At 36.4% G+C, this 23,009-nt stretch overlaps 1 protein-coding gene across 1 annotated transcript; it reads right to left on the minus strand.

The window, feature by feature from the left end:
* Window positions 1-13,567: 13,567 nt before the first annotated feature.
* Window positions 13,568-22,344, minus strand: LOC137406536 (uncharacterized). The gene is made up of 5 exons (XM_068093132.1): window positions 22,234-22,344; window positions 19,933-19,965; window positions 19,111-19,161; window positions 17,266-17,343; window positions 13,568-13,838 (listed from the first exon to the last, which is right to left on the minus strand). The coding sequence occupies exons 1-5, from the start codon at window positions 22,319-22,321 to the stop codon at window positions 13,642-13,644; spliced, it is 447 nt and encodes a 148-aa protein (XP_067949233.1). The 5' UTR covers window positions 22,322-22,344; the 3' UTR covers window positions 13,568-13,641.
* Window positions 22,345-23,009: the final 665 nt, after the last annotated feature.

A 23,009-nucleotide genomic window follows, 5' to 3' on the forward strand; every position in this document is an offset into this window, starting at 1 on the left:
TTAAGAGTGTTTTTAAACTTTTGAATACAATAAAGCTCTTGATGTATGTCCTGATAAACATAATAACTTAATCATGAACAAATACATACATACTATTATAATGATTCAAACTTGGAGCTGCCAGCTGTAAGTACACGTATGCTGTAAACAAAACATACAAATACAGACACTATTATGAATAGCCAGTCAATCTTGCTCAACGACTAGGCTTATAGAACATTGAGAGTTTGAAAAGTGAGGGTGATTCAAATAGCAGACTCTATTTTGAGGGCAATAGATTACTTTAACACCTCTAATTGAATGCCACCTCTATTTGAACGCCACCTCAATTTGACCGCCACTGTACGAAAAGGGTCGAAAAATAAAGCGTTACTTTTTAAATGAGCGCCACCTCCACTTGACACCATTTTGATCTTTATGAACCCATAAAAACATTTTTTCAGTAGAAAATTGTCCACAAAATCTAACTAATAATAACTCAGTTACATCAATAACAACTAATTCTTGCGTTGTTTCTGTTTGTATCGAAGTTCGTTTTCCAAATCTTATGCTTTTCTTATTTTTGTTAAAACGTTGATAGCATCACCATAAAAATAATTATTAACTGTATCAGGCTAATAGTAGTTCCTTGTTTAATGTGGTCTTAATACTTCGGCGTATGTAAAAAACGGTTTACACTTACGTTTGTATATAAACGATTAGTTTTAGGCTAAAGGTTGTGCTTAGCGCCCACACGCCTAAAATATTATCTTCATTGTGCAAAATGCAACGCGTAAAAGTTTTACTTTGTTAAAAAATTCTTTAGATAATAATAATATCTATTAACTAATACTGACTAGTTCAGCAGTGCAAAAAGGAGTCAAGGTCAGAAGATATTGTGGAGGGTATTGAACAAACAGAAGATGTTCATTTTATTTAAAGCAACAATCAAAACGCAAATTGCCAAGCAAACGATGCAAATACTTGTTTCCAAAATGTTAATTTTTGTTTCTGCATGTTTAATAAATATTTTTATTTATGCCACTTGTTTTTAAATATATATTTGTAACATTTGATAGATTATTGTTATATAACTAATAAATTTGCAGATATATAGCATATTATTTGATAGCATCCTTGCGGTTATTTTCGAATGGCTTACGTTGGATCGACACTCGTAACTCCTTTTCTGTCACACATAAAAATACCAGTTTTGGCTGCAAACTGTAGAAAACATATCAATGAGTGCGATGAGCTTTTTAGACAACATTGTTGAATATAGCTATAAAATAAAAACATGTATTTAAATTTAAATAAAAAATTGAAAGTTTTAACAAATTGCAAAGCAAGGCACAGGTTATAATATCATCGCAGGTTAATTGCAATAAATAGATATCAACTGGTAGAGATATGTCTTGGCTTCCCAAAGCATATTTATTAAGAGATCTTTGACAAGTTAAAGGTGGGTGAGCAAATTTATTGCATCCAAAAGAGGTAATGTCGCTGTGCCCGAAAGAGAGTGAAAAATATAGGTGACATTCGCTCCGCCTGTATAAGAGTTAAATCTATTTCCCCAAAATTCTGACGAGCTATTTGAAAAATACAACATTAACCTCTACTTGAATGCCAATATAAGGAGAGGTTGAAAAATTAAGCGCCATGGTACTCAAATAGAGGTTTTATGGTAGCTTTGATGTCTAATCAGACTCTTTTGCTAATTGACACCCAGTGTGAAGACTGATATGTGTGAGTTGGACACATTTAGCAGATGAGATGGTTTCTTCTGAGAATTAAAGCCCAACCTATGGTTTACAGCTCAGCATTTAGTCAACTAAGCCATGGCTGTTCTTAACAGCTAGGAAAAATAATTAATTAAAACCTTCAATCTAGAACACATGCTGCACAAAGCATACTTTCAAGAATATGGTATTTGATGAAAAGTCTTCGTGCTATGGAATATCTGTGAGAAAGTTTTGAATTATTTTTAACACTTTATTGGTCCAGGATTTCAAAAGTTCAAAGATGTATTTAACGATTTCGGTCAGCCGTTTCTGTCAGCAATCATTTCTATTTCTGTCAGTTACAGCCTCTGTTTTTCTCAGCTTCCATTTCTATTTCTGTAGGCTACCGTCTCCATTTCTGTCAGCCACCAAAAGTCTGGTATTTCAATGTGACTACATATGAAAATTATCACACAACTTTCAAATAGCACTTTGTAAACCAAAGAGCCTTGAGCCAATTGACCAAAGACCTCATGCCTTGAGTCAATTTATTGTTCTTGATCGAGTCACTTTAAGGAGCGTTATTATTGCACACTCAGTTTCACACGCTGACTCTCTTCTGGGCATGCTCAGTAAATATGGTGATATCAATTTTGTTATCTACCTTTTCTGAGGTCATCTGTTGATTTCTAAAAGGTTTCGGCATAAGCATGACAAGCCCCATTACTATACAACTTGTCCATGCCAGGTAAAAGAAGTACTTCTTTGTAGGAAAGCCTGCAAATGGTTGATGTCTCATAGCATCTACTTCTGCAAAGCAAAAAAAAATTTTAATATGGACAAAAACGGAGACGCTGCTTTTCAAACTGTACTAAGATGTTACAAGCGCTCTATTAAAATGATGTTGATTTGTTCTTTGTTACTCAATGCTCTTTGGCTGATAGGAGCATTCATTTGTTATCAGGTAGCCCACAGCAGGTACCCCACCGCCCACATTGGATATATGGTATTCCATGTAGCTTAATGGTTAACTTCGCTGCCTTTAGATCTAGAGATACATAGATCAAATGCAATGCTGTGCTATTACTATTAACAGGGTTCAACAAAAAGGCAAAAAGACAAACAATGAGAAATATGTATATATATACATATATATATATACATATATATATATATATATATATATATATATATACATATATATATATATATATACAAGAGAATGAACAAACTGTTCATCAATAATCCATCTAGAGTGTATTCCCAGTTCAAAAGTGAACTGCAGAGGCCAATGTCTGAGCCTCCCCGATCTAGCACTTCAAAGTTCTGGAAGGACATCTGGGAGAAAGAGACCACTCATAACACCACTGCAAATTGGCTGAAGAGGCTTAAAGAGAACCAACAACACACTGTGGCTCAGCAAGGACTCACCATCAGCAAAGACGACATTAAGTGCAGAGTGCAGCGTATGAAAAACTGGGCAGCACCTGGCCATGACATGATTCAAGCCTTCTGGTTAAAGAAATTGACATCACTTCACACTAAAATGGCTAAGCAGATGGAATACCTAATAGAACAAGGTGACCATCCAGAATGGCTGACCAAAGGACGAACTGTGCTTCTGATAAAAGATCCAAAGCAGGGGCCGATTCCCAAAAACTATCGACCAATAACGTGCTTGCCCACCACTTGGAAACTGCTCTCAGGAATAGTTGCAGACAAACTGGAAGAGCACATGAGTCACTATATGACCAGTGCTCAGAAAGGAATTGGGCGCAACACCCGAGGAGCTAAACATCAGTTACTGGTGGATCGGACGGTCTGTCAAGACAGCAGGAGAAGGCAAACCAATCTTGCCATGGCTTGGATTGACTACAGAAAGGCCTATGACTCAATTCCCCATAGTTGGATACTTGAGTGCCTCAGTATGTACAATGTTCACCCTGCTCTTGTGGCATTCATCAAGATGTCAATGACCAAATGGAAGACGGAACTGGAGGCTAATGGCAAAAAGCTGGCGAGTGTACAAATTAAGCGAAGCATCTATCAAGGTGACTCCTTATCACCGCTGCTCTTCTGCATATGCCTAAACCCTCTAAGCAATATGCTGGAGGAGACTCAATATGGGTACCAGTTTAAGAGTGGCACCAAGATAAACCACCTCTTCTACATGGATGACATCAAGCTGTACGCTAACAAAGAAAGGGACATTGATTCGCTCATACACCTCACTCAGGTATACAGCAAGGACATCGGAATGACCTTCGGTATTGAGAAATGTGGAAGGCTAATTCTTAAGAAAGGCCATTCTATGCTCACAGATGGCCTAAGAATGCCAAATGGTACCATCAAAGATATAGAAGAAGGGTACAAGTACTTGGGGATTATGCAAAGCAACATCAACCACGAAGCCGAGGTACGTCACAAAGCCATTTCCGAATACAAGAAACGCCTTCGGCAGGTCTTACGGAGCCAGCTCAATGCCAAGAACCAAATCATGGCAATAAATACCTACGCACTGCCAGTAATAAGATATCCAGCAGGCATAATAAAGTGGACTGAGGAAGCCATCAAAGAAACAGATATAGCAACTCGTAAACTGCTGACCATGCATGGAGCACTCCACCCAAAATCTGATACTATTAGATTGTATCTTGATAGGAAAGATGGCGGTAGGGGACTCAAAAGTGTACAGCAGACAGTGAAAGAGGAGGAGCAAAGCATCAAAGCATATGCAGCCTCCATGGCCATCTCAGATAAGTTGCTAGCTGAATTTCAATCGGCTGCTCTCACAACGGACCTATGCCCTGATGATGAGGAAATTGACTGGCATACGAAACCTCTTCATGGTGCTTACCACCAACAAATATCTAAGGTTGGCGATCTTCACCAGACATATATGTGGCTGAACAAAGGAAACCTAACGGCCAATACAGAGTCGCTAATCATGGCAGCCCAGGAGCAAGTGCTCCCAACAAGGCAACTCCAAACGAAAATCTATCACACTAGAGACGATCCTAGATGCAGACTGTGCAAAGATGCACCTGAGACCATCCAACACATCATCAGTGGATGCAGACAGCTAGCAGGGAACGCATACACTGAGCGGCATAATCATGTCGCAGGTGTTGTGTATAGAAGTCTATGTGATGAGTATGGCCTTAATAAACCACAACACTGGTGGGAAGCTCCTGGTAAGGTCAATGAAAATGACCGCGCTAAGATCCTCTGGGACTTCTACATCCAAACTGACAAGCATGTCCTAGCAAACCAACCAGATATAGTGGTGGTAGACAAGGAGAACAAGAGGGCTACTATAATAGATATAGCAGTACCCAATGACTACAATATAGCCAGCAAAGAAAAAGAAAAGGTAGAAAAATATCTCCCTCTTGGAGAAGAAATTGAAAAATGCTGGAATGTAAGAACAACCGTAATCCCAGTAGTGATTGGGGCACTGGGCGCAATAACACCGGCGCATAAAATGTGGCTTGCCCAAATACCAACAACAATCAACTCAGGTGAGTTGCAGAAAAGTGCGCTATTGGGAACAGCTAAGATCTTGAGACGAGTGCTCAAACTCCCAGGTCTCTGGTAGGAGACCCGAGTTAGAGCAGAATTTACCACCCATACGGGGTATCCGGGGTGAGGAAACAATTTTTATATATATATATATATATATATATATATATATACATATATATATATATACATATTTCTCACTGTTTGTCTTTTATATATATATATATATATATCTATATATATATTAGTTGTACTACCAGGCATTGCCCAGGTAATAAAAAAGTCTTTGGACAAAAAGTAGATTTGTATTTAACATATAACAACATTTGTCATTCTAACTTTCAAACTACATATCATAAGATAAGTGTTTTGTGCAGTTGAAATAAATTAAGAAAGAAAATAAAAACAACTGTGAAGGTTTTCAAACTTTGTCAAACAGCTGTAACTTTCAAACTTCATATCATTAGAAAAAGGTTTTGTGCAGGACAACTAAATTAAAAGTAAATAAAACAACTGTATAAGTTTTCAAACAGTTGTAAGTTTAAAATTTCATAACTTAAAAGAAGTGTTTCATTTAAATAAATTAAAAGAAAAAATTAAAATGTGAAGGTGTTTAAATGTAAATGTGAAATTATTAGCAAGTAATGGATATATACATGTATAATCTATTTCGCTATGATTACAATCAAAAATTATTTGGTATACAATTATATAATTTCAAATCGTTTCAGTGTTGGAATCATAGACCTATTAACTATACTATAAGTATAGTTAATAGGTTTATGGTTGGAATACAAAAATTGGCATGTCACTTTTCTTCAAAAATATCGTAGGCTATAGACGTACATAGAGTGGTATAGAAACCCATAGTCATGTAATGCAATCACCTCCTGGTAAAAATCATCATCATTAAAAATAGTACCAAAATACTATGTTAACCTTAGTGACTATAGGTACCTAGAAAGACTTTAGTGAATTTTGTGGTTATTATCTGCAAGATAATACAACATTACAATGTACAGCGTGGAGAGTTCTTATCTTCGAGACGGACGTGTAACACAAACGCTGAATCTAACTTAGAGGAATTTAGTTTACTAAATACATACATGAAGGAAGTTTTAGTATGTAAGAGTTTAGCGCTGTTCAAATTTCACGAAATGCCGCAGGCAAAAGCCACTATACAGGTGAAGGTCACCATTATCAAAACGGCATGGCGAGCAAACTTATTATGCGATTATGTTCAGCGATGCAGCATTATATGTGAAGAGAAGCCGCCGAGCCTAGCATCGCAAGCGTTTTGCTGCGCAAGTTACAGCCGAGGTCTCGCAATCGATATGGGAGCCAGGCTTTTGCAGTAGGCTTGGTGATGCATGAGATTTGTTTCTTGTTCAATTAGGTGGTTTTAAATTAGTTTTAAAGTTTGAATGAAGTGTTATGTAATATTAATTCAAACAGTAGCATTGAAGAATAAATATAAGTGGTGATTAAAGGTACTTGATGAAGTGTTGCTTTGTACTGGACTCTCACTCATTACAATAAGCTTCAGATGCCAACTCTATTAGTTGCACCAATCGAATGCCTTTCAACTTACTTATTAACTAACAGTAAGGTTGGTGATGCTTGTGCTTTGGTTCATATTCAATCAGATAGCCAGCAGGTGTTTGTTTCAGAAGCTGGTTCTCAGAAATCGGATGAAGTTTTGAGACCGAATAGTTTGAGCGACCTGATGAAAGGCTGTGAGCATAGTGGCGAAGCATAGTGGTGAGCATAGCAAGAATGAGGCTTGTGAAGTTGGAGACAATCGGCTAAGTAGTGTGAAAACATATGGTCTACGAGAACTAACACACACACACACACGCACGCACGCACGCACGCACGCACGCACACACACACACACGCGCGTGCACACACACACAATATACAAACATACACACGCCATACACACCACCACACACTCCCCTTTCCATCTTCACCACCCTACATATTCCTCCAATTTCCCTTCACTACTCTACTGATATTAACAAAGATAAATGTGTTACAGGATATATACTTGAACAATAATGATTGGAAAGGCATGTGTGACAAAAAGTCATCTAAAGTGGATGCAATTTTATGGTAAATGATATAATGACAACTGAAATACATTTGGCAGCGATGACTTAAGACTAGCTGCACACTCCTGCTGGTTAAACTTGCTGAAGAAATCATGAAATACGGAACAATATGATATCAAATACAAAACAGAGAATCAGTTCTATATGTAAACTAGCTCAATGCCCAGCATTGCACAGGTCATATACTAGTTACCCAATGAATTTGAGCAACTTAGCTAGTAAAGCTAGTAACTTACTAGATTACTAGAGAGCCCTGACCTACATCTAGAGCTAGCTTGTCAAGCTGCGCCGCTCATAATGATCTATAACGTAACTAACGCAATCATGAATTTGAAGCATGCTAGCATTTTCGCAAGCGATGCATAAGTATGCACCTTATTATGGTATAGTATGGCAAGGGTAACGTAGAATAGTGGATCAGCTCGCTGGTCGGCGGATCTGGAAGTTTGGAGTTCAAATCCTCTGGTAAGTCAAATGTTATTGCTATAGCTAGACAGGCGAATGACAAACACTAAGATTTATACATACAGATGTGTATATACTGAGTTTGTTATGATATAAAATAGCTGTGTTTCAAAAAACCTTATCCGGCACCATCATGCAAACAATAAATGTATGTTAAACAGAAAGCTTTTGATATATTGTAACAGATGAAGGCTGTTGATCTCTAACGGAACTTGCCAGTTCTTGACTGAGATCAGTGTAATGAACACCAATCGACTACTGTCTCGGTCCAGCTGAGCCGAGAAAGAGGCAAAGACCGGCTAAAAACTGACCAGCGGCCTTACTTGAGCTATATAGGAAAGCCGACCAGCCAGTTTCATTCGAGCCAGAGGGGACGAAAGACTCACCAGATTCTCACTCATTGCACTATGACACCACTCTTTTTCTGGAATCAAGTAACCTTAACAATATGTTATCTCAGATAAATGCAGATTTGGAAATCATCCGATGCTGGTGCATCAGTAACCAACTCACAATCAAAATTGAGAAAACTAATTATATGCATATGAAAAATCCGCAAAACAAATTTAATTTAAAAATGAAGTCTCTGCTAATAGAAAATAACATAACAAACCAGACTGATCATTTTAAATTCCTAGGTGTTTGGCTTGATAATATTCTGAATTGGTCTACCCATATATCCAACATACTAAAGGACCTTCGTCCAGCGGTTGGACTTTTTTGTAGGTTATCAAAGTACTTTCCACGAAAAATAATGATTACATTACATAACTCCTTAGTAAATTCTAAACTTATTTACTGCCTCGAATCTTGGAGCAATTCACCTGACATATTATTAAATAAATTTATGGTATTTCAGAAAAAAACTAGAGCAAATTATATGTCATGTAGATGTCCAATAGATAAGTTATATACGTTAAAGCTGCTGCTAATGGGTCATACTGTATTTCATTAATCTGGGAATGGAGGACCACCACACTCTTATAGCACTTGTCACTCTAGCACTCTCTTCTAAATCTTCGTATTCTCTTATTTACATCTAGTAAAGGGCAAAAAACTATTCAATATCAAACAACCTTTTATTAGAATAACTTACCTGACAGATTAAAAAATATTGTAAACAAATTTGACTTTAAAAAACAAGTAAAATGCTATCTCCTGTCTTTCTGACTGGGGTGGGCTGAGCCCCGCCTTTTTCCTGCTGCTGTTAGCTGTTTTTATGGCTTGCGCGACATTAGCTGGGCTACAGAGCACCTATGGCTCCATCATCATTGTCTCGTGCTCAATCGTGCTATAGTTTTTCATCTTTTTTCATTAATTTATATTTAACCTGATATATTTACTAATATGCAGTTTCTTTTTCTGTATTGTTTCTGTTGATGAAAATAAACACACACACATGCACACACCACACACCACACCACACACACGCTATATTCAATGAGTCATCAAGCGAGACTGCTGCGTTAGCTTGTACCCTACATTATATTTTACTATTTTACTCATTACAACTCAAAGTGGTTGGCTCTCCTAAACCTTGTTACCATTTACGCCGCGAGCACCGGCGACAGCACCGCAGGCTGCCAACGGTAAAATATGAACCTGCACGCCGAGTGCCGCTGAGTACTACCAGTAGTTTAGAGTTTGGTCAATGCAAGAGTTTAGCACTGTTCAAATTTCGCGAAGTGCCACGGGCAAAACCTTTCCGAAATGCACTGTACAGATGGAGGTCAGCCTTATCGAAACGACATGGCGAGCGAACATTTTTATGTCATTATTAGCGGTACAGTTTTATGCGAACAGAAGCCGCCGAGCCTAGCATCACAAGTGCTTTGCTACCCAAGATTACCGTCGGGGTCTCACAATCAATTTGGGAACCAGGCTTAACTGTAAATAAGTACAGGGTTACAGCAGGCCAATGTCAAATAACCAAATTGACAGCGGCCCAGCAACATTGACACAAAGGCATATTGGCAGACAGAAAACAGCCAGCAGACAGACAGCAGATGGACAGAAGACAAAAGTCAGACAGCAGGTGGACAGAAGACAGACTGCAAACAGACAGACCAATGGCTGGACTGACAGCAGGCGATACTTGAATTTTTCTCGTCCTTGCATCTTCAAAGCTGGGTAGAGATAGTCTTATAAAATAGGCATTTCAATTAACTGTTTAGTGCTTGACTTTTTAGGAGTTCATTAAATGACCTGGTAGGCTATTTATTTACTGCATCATTAGGTGGATATAAAACAAGATGAACAGTGGTCTGCTACACCAAGTCACCAATTACCATTGTAGTCACCTACGAGATACATGTATTTCAAACAATATTCTTGATTTAAGATGAGCTTACACTAAACTATAATATAATTTATCAGAAAGTATCTGTTTTTTTATCAATTGTGACTGTTTTTATGTTTGAAATTATCTGACTGTCGAGATGTTCCAAGATTAAAATAGACAAAACTTGATTGTGATTAAAACATTCAAATTATTTAGTGCAATTATGAAGCCTATAGTTGCAAAGAGCCTGACAGAATAAAGATATTGTAATGTTTCAAATCGAACGCAATAGCTTACATCAACTATAGCAACAATATCAACTAATGACCTAACTTCATCCATATTTTTTCTTCTCAGCACTTCCACTGTGACTGAGTTTCATTAGTTTTAATCTTGAAACATCCTTGCAGTTAGATCACCTCAAACATCAAAAACAATAGCAGCTGGTAGGCGCGTATAAACCTCTATACGTGATAGGTACCAATCCTTCGATTTTTGTGTGACATCATTCTATCGTTGTCTGCCATCTTTATGGAGAACTTTTATCGTTAAAAGCATGAAGCTTCTGCAGTTAATTGTTGCAAACAATGCTTTTGTTTGCAAATTTTGTATCTTAGTATCAAAACAACACCGAAAAATACTATTAATCAAAAGAATGATGATCATTTTCTACAAAGATGGCGGCTTTTTCGTAGATGAGCGCATGTGCAAACAGGGTGATGGCGTCAAAAAAAATGATGGATAGTTTTTGGTGACAACTATCAAAATTTTGTGTAAGTTTATCTTTAGGTATACAGATGAACTTACGCAAAGATAACATGCACACCTCAAAGATAGCATGAGGTGTGCATGTGTTATCGTTGACAACTTCTCTAAGGAAAGAGCATAACTTAAGCTGAACTGAATAAATGTAGTTTTAGTTGATAGTAAGACAGCGTGTTTCCAACTTCCAATTTTCAACATCACATGTGTCAAGTTAGAATCATTAAACTAACCTGTGGTGCTGAGCAACTGTGGTGCAGTAGAAATTAACTTTGCCTTAGGTTTGATAACCAAAACAGCTGAGAGTTCTTGAAATACTAGTTCAGAGAGTCAAAAGGAATCTATCATGAAGGAATCATAAGTGAGGTGCTATTCAGTGCTTCGTTGTTATGTACATAGATGAGATCAGTTTGCCAACCTGAATAGGCTATTTAAAACTATTTCTAAAGCGAGTAGACTGTGAATGAACGCAGTACACGTATGTAGCGTATCCCTGTTGGCTGTACATTTTGTCGTTATTAAAATGTATTAATCAGTATGCTCCATAAAGCTTTCATTAATTTGACTTGCAATAGTTTATTGGTTAGCCCCATAGACTTATTAACTATACATTATAGTGTTATACATTACAGTATAGTTAATAGTTCTATGATTTTGCCTCACTCGATATGGGAAACTAATAATATTTACCTATTACCATTGTTCAAGATTTCTCATAGTTCGTGTCCTCATTTGTTGCAGGACAGTTAGAGGCTTATATATATATATATATATATATATATATATATATATATATATATATATATATATATATATATATATATATATATATATATATATATATACTAATAAATTATTTAAAAGCAATACTTATCTTTTTTTCCAGCTACTGTCAGTTTCATGATATTCTCATTCGTCAGGCTGTGTTGGAATCTGTGTTAGATTCCAAACATATATATATATATCTATATATATATATACTAATAAATTATTTAAAAGCAATACTTATCTTTTTTTCCAGCTACTGTCAGTTTCATGATATTCTCATTCGTCAGGCTGTGTTGGAATCTGTGTTAGATTCCAAACATATATATATATATATATATATATATATATATATCTGCTCCTATATATATATATATATATATATATATATATATATATATATATATATATATATATATATAGATAGATCTACATGCATATATATATATCTACAATGTATATACAGTGGTGATCGTGTTTATGGAACCATTTAAAATAAACGCATTTTTGTTGTTAATTCATACATTGCTCTCTCGGTATTATGTAAATTATGAAAATATGCACATCAATAGAAAGCTCAGAATGTACCGGATAAGAATATTATGTAAAACTAACAAATATTTGCTTTATTAGTTGGATTTGGGTACAATATGGCATTTTCGGCATAAAGCAATACAAAAATTCAAAATAAATAATGTTTAAATTTTTAGAAAATGCTACTTAATTTGACATAATTTTAGAACATAGCTTTATAAAAGTTAATTGGTGACGTTTTTAAGTTCCTTTAAAGTATTTCTAGCATCCTAGCATTTAGTATGACACCATAAGCCTAGAATGACCTGATAGGATATAATGGGTGCTCATTAAACAGATTTTATTACTAGAGTGCATCTTTGGTGGTAGACAGAATGTCTAGAAAATTTGCTTTTCAAATATGTATAATATGTATGGTCTGAGGTTATAGGGAAAGATTATATGGTCTGATTTATAGGGAGAGGGAGTTTATGCCATGAATGAAAAAGATTATTACGAAATTACCAGGCGGTCCCATTATTATAATCACCACGGTATATATTTCTCAAAGTTGGTCGTGTATGTATTCGTCATTGTGTATGTCCATCTATGGCTGCTAAAATCTTTTTGGATCTAAAATTTCACAATTTGATGAGTTTGAACTCATGGAGATTGCTACTACAAGATCAATTGAAACGTAAAAACCCCTGCAAATAACAAAAAATACTTTTTGATACAATCTACTTAATTTTTGGTAGGTTCATCTTTAAAAAGGGAACGATGGTAGTTCTACTCCAGTCATTAGCCTACTCCATCTACTCCAGCCATTAGCCTACTCCATCTACTCCAGCCATTAGCCTACTCCCTCTACTCCAGCCATTAGCCTACTCCCTCTACTCCAGCCATTAGCCTACTCCCTCAACAATTAAGCTGTACTAATTAACAAGCAACACACGCTATCAAATCTGTAATTGGCCCACTCATTTGAAGGTAACGTGCAACAGCATCTGATTTGCAGTTGTTGGTTAATTCTAGAAAATGCTACAGCTGTTCTTGACCCTAGCTTCTGGCATGTTATATTTCTATTTTTGCGGGGCAAATATTATCGTATCAACTTGGATTTCTTGTTTGTACATAGATGTAAATGTTTATATATTTTTCTGCACGCATACAAGTTCACCCTTTGACTTCTGGAGTAATTTGGGAGTTGTTTGCCCAGCAACTTCTACACCCGATTACACTCTGCTGCATCTTTTTAACTTGTTGTTCCACACTTCCAGTCGGACTAGCAAATTTTGGTCACTTTGTTCCCTCCCTTACTATGAGCAAAATAAATTTCTCATTCGTTCAATACATGTTGATGCAAATGTGATCATGCTTTTAACAAGCGAATCACCTGTAAAAACGCCTTGCCTGGCTTTTTAATTAAACTGGTCAGTATACTGTACATAAGAAAATTTCTTCGAGTGTTTTTTGAAATTCAATTGTGTATTATCGGAATACAAATTATGTTCTTAATTTATTTGCCAAAGGATCCATCCTGCAAAGCTTTAAGGATGGCATTTTGCGCTCCATGCTCGGCAGCGTGGTGGTGAGCGTCTGCGCCATTTTGAGGGTCAGCAGCTCCGTGTTCAAGAACCGAGTTAGCAAGATCGACGGCTCCATCAGTTAGTCCTGATATAGCATCAATTACATCAGGAGTCAACCAATCACCAACTGTAGGTGGGAATAAAACACGAAATATTGAAAGCTGTGCTGACCAAATAAAAGATGAAAGCTGCTTAGCACAGAGACTTCTAGTAAATACTCACTACTTACAAACTTTTAACACTTGCTTCCATCAACTGAGAGAATAGTAAATTAATTAGTTGGTTGTTTAAAGTTCATTAAAATGTAACAGCATTCCGTTTCTTTTTTGAGCCCGTTTTATGAGTTCTTAAAAAGGATCATTGATCATATGCATTTTGCTTATTGAATTCTATTTAATAAGCAATCGTTCTATTTATTGGATGTCTTGAAGAGTTTTTTTATCAGTCTATCCTATTAGCAAGCTAATTAGTAAAAAGAATTAATAAACTCACCCAAACATAGTGAAAAAAGCGTTTTATAAGATTTACAGAACTAAGTTGTCAAATTATAGATTCACTGTAGTAAACCTGTTTTCAGATAATCTCTCCTTGTGCAAGATAATATCTTTTGTCTAAACCTGTAAAAACAGCTTGCTCTATCTGATTGTGTACCTCTAAAAATTTAGAAACTTGTTTTAGCATGTTTATGCATAAAGTAAAAACTATTAATTATCAAGTGCATTTCTTCATAAAGATTCACTTCTAAACCTCAGAGGTTTAAGCCCTTTTTATACATAGATTTCCTCCTGTGTCCAATATTAAATACTCGCTAGTTGTCGATAAATATAATTTTTTTACTATAATAAGAATTGTGTCTGTTTGTATGTTTGTCTGAAGCCACACTAACAATGGAAAAAAAATTTCTTTCAACACAATTCACACTCATGACTTCCGGTTTGGTAAACGAACACCTTCACTTATCGATCCGCTTGCCTTTATTTTGGAATAATTGTGAACTTAAGTATTAAGCGTGATGATCTTTGACAGCCAGTGTACCAGTCTTTACTATAATGAAAGCTGTGTCAATTCTTTTATCTGTCCTTTTGAAGCCATGGTTGGATGATGGAAAAAATATTGCAACGTACAAAATTCCGACTCATGGCTTGCAGTTAGACCAACTGGACCCGCGAACTACCAGGATACTGTATTTCTAACAGGCCAAATGTTGTTGACTGTCATTGCAACCAGTTGCTATGTTTCGCATATTTTTAGAAAAGATTGACAAATATATTATACAAATGAAAAGTACCTAATTTAACTACAGCTCGACTTACAGTAAATTTATCTTTACTTATCGAATCACCCTTGTACTTTTTTATCCTACTGAATAGCGTTCAAAAGTGAATTTTTGTTTTGATTTTTTGTAAAAATTTCCCACCATGAAATAACCAAACATTCTAACATAAAAGCATCAAAACAGACTCATTTTAGATCAAGGCCTAAATTTAGACAGTTTTTCTTCTTTTGACAGACATGTTATTTTTAGATCCATACTAACAACCACTTACGAGAAATTAGCTTTAAATCTGAGTCAGAGACTTTCTAAAGCACTGTGCGGTCAGAAATAGATCAGCCAATAATTCACGCCTCTGTTTATCTTGGCTATCTTGCTGAAGAGATGTTAGTCTGTCTAATCATCACATTTCGCACATCAATAAATTCAAATATTTCTTCTTGTTGTAACAAAATAAAGCCAAAGCATTTTAACTTCATTTTAATAGCAAAGGTGATGAAATTATTGGGCTCAAGCTGTATCTTCAGTACCTGATCACAGCATCTGATCACAGTACCTCATCACAGTACCTCATCACAGTACCTGATTACAGTACCTGATTACAGTACCTCATCACAGTACCTCATCACAGTACCTCATCACAGTACCTCATCACAGTACCTGATTACAGTACCTGATCACAGTATCTGATCACAGTACCTGATCACAGTACCTCATCACTGTACCTGATTACAGTACCTGATTACATTACCTGATCACAGTACCTGATCACAGTACCTGATCACAGTACCTGATCACAGTACCTGATCACAGTACCTGATCACAGTACCTGATCACAGTACCTGATCACAGTACTTGATCACAGTACCTGATCACAGTACCTGATTACAGTACCTGATCACAGTACCTGATCACAGTACCTTATCACAGCACCTGACCACAGTACCTGATCACAGTACCTGATCACAGCATCTGATCGCAGTACCTGATTGCAGTACCTGATCGCAGTACCTGATCGCAGTACCTGATCGCAGTACCTGATCGCAGCACCTGATCGCAGTACCTGATCGCAGTATCTGATCGCAGTACCTGATCGCAGTACCTGATCGCAGTACCTGATCACACCATCTGATCACAGTATCTGATCACAGTACCTTATTACAGCATCTGATCACAGTACCTGATCACAGTACCTGATCACAGTATCTGATCACACTATCTGATCGCAGTACCTGATCGCAGCACCTGATCACAGTACCTGATCGCAATATCTGATCGCAGTACCTGATCGCAGTACCTGATCGCAGTACCTGATCACACCATCTGATCACAGTACCTGATCACAGTACCTGATCACAGTATCTGATCACACTATCTGATCGCAGCACCTGATCACAGTACCTGATCGCAGTATCTGATCGCAGTACCTGATCGCAGTACCTGATCGCAGTACCTGATCACACCATCTGATCACAGTATCTGATCACAGTACCTTATTGCAGCATCTGATCACAGAACCTGATCACAGTACCTGATCACAGCACTTATCACAGTATTTGATCACAGTATTTGATCACAATACCTGATCACAATACTTGATCACAGTATCTGATCACAGTACCTTATTGCAGCATCTGATCACAGTACCTGATCACAGTGCCTGATCACAGTACCTGATCACAGTACCTGATTACAGCACCTTATCACAGCACCTTATCACAGTACCTGATCACACTACCTGATCACACTACCTTATCACAGTACCTGATCACACCAATTTACATTTTACAATTTACCATTTTCAGAGCCATCAATTATAACGAGAGTTGTTTAAATTATGTTGAGATATTATCACAAATTAATTAATTGAGAATGCAATATTAATTAATTGAGAATACAATATTAAATAATTGAGAATACAATAAGCAAATATTCTTTTGATTGGTGTCAAAGTCAATTGCAGATGAATTTTCATGTAGAATACTTATTTACCAATTGTTGACTATTAGAAGTTTACTCCATATTAGTCGGTAGAAAATTCTGTATCTAATGGTACATGGTGTGGTGATTTCTATCGCCACACTATGTACACCATAAGACCAACTCAGAAATTATGAGACCACTTCATAAAATGGGAGGTGGTCTCATAATTTATGGCGGCACTGTAGGTGTCAACTGAATATGCTAGTTTAAGAGTCTGGTTCTCGATAAACCTTAGAATGAATAGACTTAACTTCTGTCATCATGCAAGAGATAGTATAACAGCTAAAACAACAATTACCTGATGAGCCGCTGCTATGACTACCAGATGTGCTTCCAGAGTGACTACTTCCAGAGTGGCTACTTCCAGTCTTACGACCTGCATTGACAAAGAGTTAAAAAAATAAACTTCATTTATCTCCTACTATTCCGTCTCATCTTTTTACGATGCTCACATTTCTATGCATTCATCACCTGCTTTAACCTACCCTGGAGTGTTAACAGTTGCACCTGCTTTAACATACCCTGGAGTGTTAACAGTTGCACCTGTTTTAACATACTCTGGAGTGTTAACAGTTGCACCTGTTTTAACATACCCTGGAGTGTTAACAGTTGCACCGGCTTTAACATACCCTAGAGTGTTAACAGTTGCACCTGCTTTAACATACCCTGGAGTGTTAACAGTTGCACCTGTTTTAACATACCCTGGAGTGTTAACAGTTGCACCTGTTTTAACATACTCTGGAGTGTTAACAGTTGCACCTGCTTTAACATACCCTGGAGTGTTAACAGTTGCACCTGTTTTAACATACTCTGGAGTGTTAACAGTTGCACCTGTTTTAACATACCCTGGAGTGTTAACAGTTACACCTGTTTTAACATACTCTAGAGTGTTAACAGTTGCAACTACTTCAACATACCCTGGAGTGTTAACAGTTGCAACTGAGAAGGAAATTAAAAATAAATTTCTTTAAAGATGAACTTAAAACTTTGGTAGACTTTATCAGGAAGTATCAGCCTTTTTCTATCATTTGCGATTGTTCCGATGTTTGATGAGATTTAATTGCCAGGATCTTTTAAGATAGATCTTAGCCAAAATGCTATAATAAACGGGTGAATTAACGTCACTAGTATTTACCATTGCTATAGTTGATATAGGCTATAATTGTGCTCAAGTTGCAGTATTATGTGTCTCTATTCTGTGCGTCTCTTTGTAACTATAGATATCATAATCGCACTTTTACTTGATCTGAAGGTTTTAATTGCGATCAGGTTTGGCCGACTTTAATTTTGAAACATCCTGTTTCCGAATCACCTCGAACATCAAAACAATCACAAATAATAAAAACATACATGAACCACTACTTTCTTATATAATTTAGTTAAATTCTTTCCAAGTTCAACTTTAACCATTTTTATAATTTCTGAGTTTTCCTGAAAAGATAGTATGTAGAATATTTAAATTGTTGACATATGAAAATGAGTAGCCAAATGAAAGAACTGTTTACTTATATATTACAGCTCTTAGACTGAGACCCTTCTTGCAAATGTCCTGACCAAATTACCGTGGCTACCTTAATGTTCATAACCACCTTGATCTAAGCTTTTGGCAAACACACCCAATCGGAGAGATAAAGGCTATATCACGAAGAAATGTTAACACGATTTAGCATTGGTATCATTCCTGGCAAAATATGCTGACACTAAAGCTCTCACAATGCTTCATTCAGCTTTATTGTATAAAAATTTATTGCCTAAGTTTCCTTTTTATAGCATGATATCACAGAGTTTTTGAGGAAATCATCTTTTTAAAACTTACTCATTATTATACGATAAAGAAGTATGCCTGGCGTACATTGACTTTAGGTGGACTGACACTCAAACACCCGTGCCGATTTACGGCCTTCGAAAAATTCTGAATCATCGTAAAGTTACTCATTCTCCACGCTATATTAGCACTCCGGACGATACCTTATGGCACACTAGACTGCCACAGTATTACACGGTAGAACATAAAAGAACATTGCTAAAGATTAGTACATGTTACACAAGCATTTTAAGCTGAGACACTACTATTAGGCCATTCACTGATCTCATCAACTAAAAAGACAGGTGTTTGAGTCAAAGTGTAAATATATCTGCTCACCTCCTAGAAGCCCTGCCACGTGTGCGAGTGCTCCACCTGCATCCTGCGACCCTGGGAATGATATCATCTAGTTTCAGAATATTTAATAGTGGCTACATGTTTATTGTTTTGAGTAGGCTATCTGTAGTCAATAGTCATGCAATTGTAGCCTCTGATCATATGATAGAATATAAATGTTATATAATTCTATCAGAATAACAAAATAATTTTATTCAGTGCATTAGACCTATTCTGGTTGAGAGTCTTAACCTTTGTTTATCATATGTACTTATCTCATAACCCTGCAGTCAAATGCAGCCAAATAATGTGATGAGAGATCTGCGTGTATCTAAGCAGGAGAAGCCATAGATGTTCACTGTAATCATAGCTGATAATCTCAGGTGCATCTACAGAGCTAGAATGCATGTACCGTAAAACCTTTATGTGAGCGCCATGGCGCTGTATTTTTCAACCCTTCTCTTATAGTGGCATTTTATTAGAGGAGGCGTTCTATTAGAAGTAGTGTTCAAATACAGGTTTTGCAATATGTGCATTTTCACAGACAGCTATTCTTCACGTATTTCTGATGATGGATATTTAGAGACAAACCAAGTCTGATTACTATCCATGTTTGAAAGGCATGATAAATGGAAAACAACTTTAGGAAAATACATTCCCAACCAAGTACATATAAAATGATACAGCAAGCGATTCCTAGCGACTCGCATGACACCACAGCATTCACATTTTAGATAATACCACCCACAGTCACACACCTGTGTGCGATGTCATCTTTTACCAACCACATGTAGACTGGCACCTTTACTTTACCCATCCACTTACCTGTCAGACCTCCAATGGCGGAGACAAGACCACCTAAAATAAAGCTTGCTGGTGTAAATACTGTGTAAGAACTAGGTGTAGTTTGAATAGCTTCATATAAACATTTAGCTAGTTCAGTTATCATACATGTAGATGCTGACGTAACAAAAGCAAAAATTGCTTAAAGGTAAAAAATTACAGATCAATGAATTCTCAAACTTAAATAAGTTGATAGGGTATAATATAACAAGATAGTTTGTTTATAATAATCATTTTTGTAAAACGGAAATACAAACTACACCAAAACGCATATGCCCACAATCTGCTGGCAATTTCTGAATGACGTTAGATTTTTAAGCTAGCCAAAATTCTACCTACTAGAAATTCCACTGTCATACAGCTCATGACCAAAGTGATATTTGAAAAAAGAAAGGGTACTGATGGTTGAAAATGCAATATTAGCAGTCAAATGGCACTGCAGTGCAATAGGATAACTGCAATGGTAGCTGTAATGTACTGGGTGTGGGTGTAATTATATACAACAAACAGCAATAATGAAAGGAAAAGATTATATGTTTATATCTCTCCCCCTGCATTAGAAGAAATGCAATATTGGCCAATATTAGAAGTAAAATGCACTGATATTATTAGAATAACAAATATTATTAATATAGTAATAATATAAAACCAATGCACAATTTTGTTTACATTTCAAAACGTCATAGCTAACAATATCAAGAAGTGATATTTATATAGATTTTTAGAAAATCTATTTAAAAAAGTGTTTGGTCATGACAAACAGCAATAATTAAAAGAAAAGATTATATGTTTATATCTCTCCCCTGCAATAGGAGAAATGCAATATTAGAAGTAAAATGCACTGATATTATTAGAATAACCAATATTATTAATATAGTAATACAGTAATAAAAGAAAACCAATGAACAATTTTGTTTACATTTAAAAATGTCATAGCTAACAATATCAAAAAGTATCAAAAAGAATATCCAAACTTAGTAATAGTTATACAGTAATAATAGAAAACCAATGCACAATTTTGTTTACATTTCAAAACGTCATAGCTAACAATATCAAGAAGTATCAAGAAGAATATTCAAACTTATAATTAAATACCGTAATCTCATAAGAATCGTTAGAAAAAAATATCACCGTCATTTCCTTTACTTACACTGCGTTGGACATCAGTTAGAATACCAAAGTACTCAAATGTGTCTAAATTGTCAGATACTTTGAAATCGGCAAAAATGAAACGATTTCAGAACTCCTACGTTAATTACAGAAACGTTCGACAATGCTATAGACTGGTGAAATGTGCACGGCTCCTATTTGTGAAATGCGCAGGACTTAATCGTTCTATTCCCTGTCGCTCGGCGTTTCAATTTTGCATCTTAACTTTGAAAAAAGTGAGGTTTCGCAAGTTTTAATAACGATTTTCGTCCCAATAAATCTGTCTATTTGTGTATAATCCAATCAGATAAGTAAGTTTTAAGATAATGCCGATGGTTTACAAAGATTTGGTAACATATTTAAGTAGGTTTGTATGTGTTTTGTATCGTTATTAGGTATACTTTAACAACTCTACAAAACGATGGTTAAATTTGTTGATGAAAGTTTGATACAAGGGTTCGTCTCATTGTTGATGAATAATTTTCGTAAGTTGTGTGCACATGCATTTATCATAAAAACTCCCTAACTTCGCTTCCGCTCGTTTGGTCATGGGAAAATCAGAGACAAACTTAGATTTTATACGATTCTCTTCATAGTGAAGCCAATTGCCTAATTTTGTTCAGTGCTAGTCATTGATGGGAAGATTTAAACTTTGCGTTGCAATATCTGCAACCATTGTAAAATCAACAATATACAGCATTGGGTTTTGAGCTGATATTAAATGAAAACTTAGCGAAACATTATACATGTATTGGCTTGGCATTTCACGCTCATCTTAGTTCCTGCTGGCAATAAGCCAACATCTGTTGACAGCTTTCATCCATAGATTCTTCCGTTTGACATGCACCCAGACAGCAGTTTGTTTTCAATATCATTGACCTAGATGTGACTGGAGATGGCCAGCCTCAGCTTGTAACTTTCAAAAGCTTTTAATAAAAGCTTTTCATAATAGCGCACCGGTAATGGAAAACAGCTGTTGGGCGCCGTGTTTAGATTACTAAGTGCTACAAAGCCTAAGAATTCAAGATTGAATAAGCCATCGTTGGAAGTAGAGTAACTACTCTGAAAGGGCTAACCGTAAGATGTAGGAAGATTCTATTAAAACTCTCATATACTATATGTATTTCCTCTTACCTCTCTTTTCCTCAGATTCAGAAACTGGGGCGGCATTGATCAGGGCCAAACACGCCAGGGCGTAACAAGAAAGAAATAAGAACTGCATACTTGTTGCTTGTCTGTCAAACTCGCACTTGCTTGTGCAGGACACAAGCAGATGTTATAGCGAACCCGCGAGTGTAATCAGCTGGGAATCAACAGATGCATGAGCAAGTTGAATCGTAATCCTCCAGCTGTTGATGCGGAGTGGCTAAGGCTTGAATATGCTCCATGTTCCTGTTCACTTCTCAGTGTTATCATGGCTACTAAAGTCTACCATATTTGCGTTTCCAAGAGATTTTATGGGCTCACACTGCATGACTAGTTAACTGCAATGAACAAAATTCAGTTTTTACTAACAAACAAGCATTATGGATTGAAACTAATGGTGACCACCAACTCTTGATACTGGGCTGGGTCCTTGACAAGCGCTGCCTCTCAACAAACAATCAAGAGCCGGCATACTACGTATGTTAACAAGGACACAAGATAAACGAACATGAGTTGAATCAACAAATGGGTTGATGATGAGGGTCATCATCAAGCGACAATGCCAACGTGGCTTTATTTGCAAATCCACAGAAGGTTTTACACCGGCAGCATTTTATCATAGCATAATCGCAAATGAATTTCTGGATGACCTTCATTGTCAAAGATACATGGCATTGGGCCATATCTTATGACCTTGAAATAATCTCCCTTCGAGGCATGAGCTACTCTGATCATCTATATATATATATATATATATATATATA

The sequence above is a fragment of the Watersipora subatra genome, chromosome 10, assembly GCF_963576615.1.
Source record: "Watersipora subatra chromosome 10, tzWatSuba1.1, whole genome shotgun sequence".
NCBI classification, from domain to species: domain Eukaryota; kingdom Metazoa; phylum Bryozoa; class Gymnolaemata; order Cheilostomatida; family Watersiporidae; genus Watersipora; species Watersipora subatra.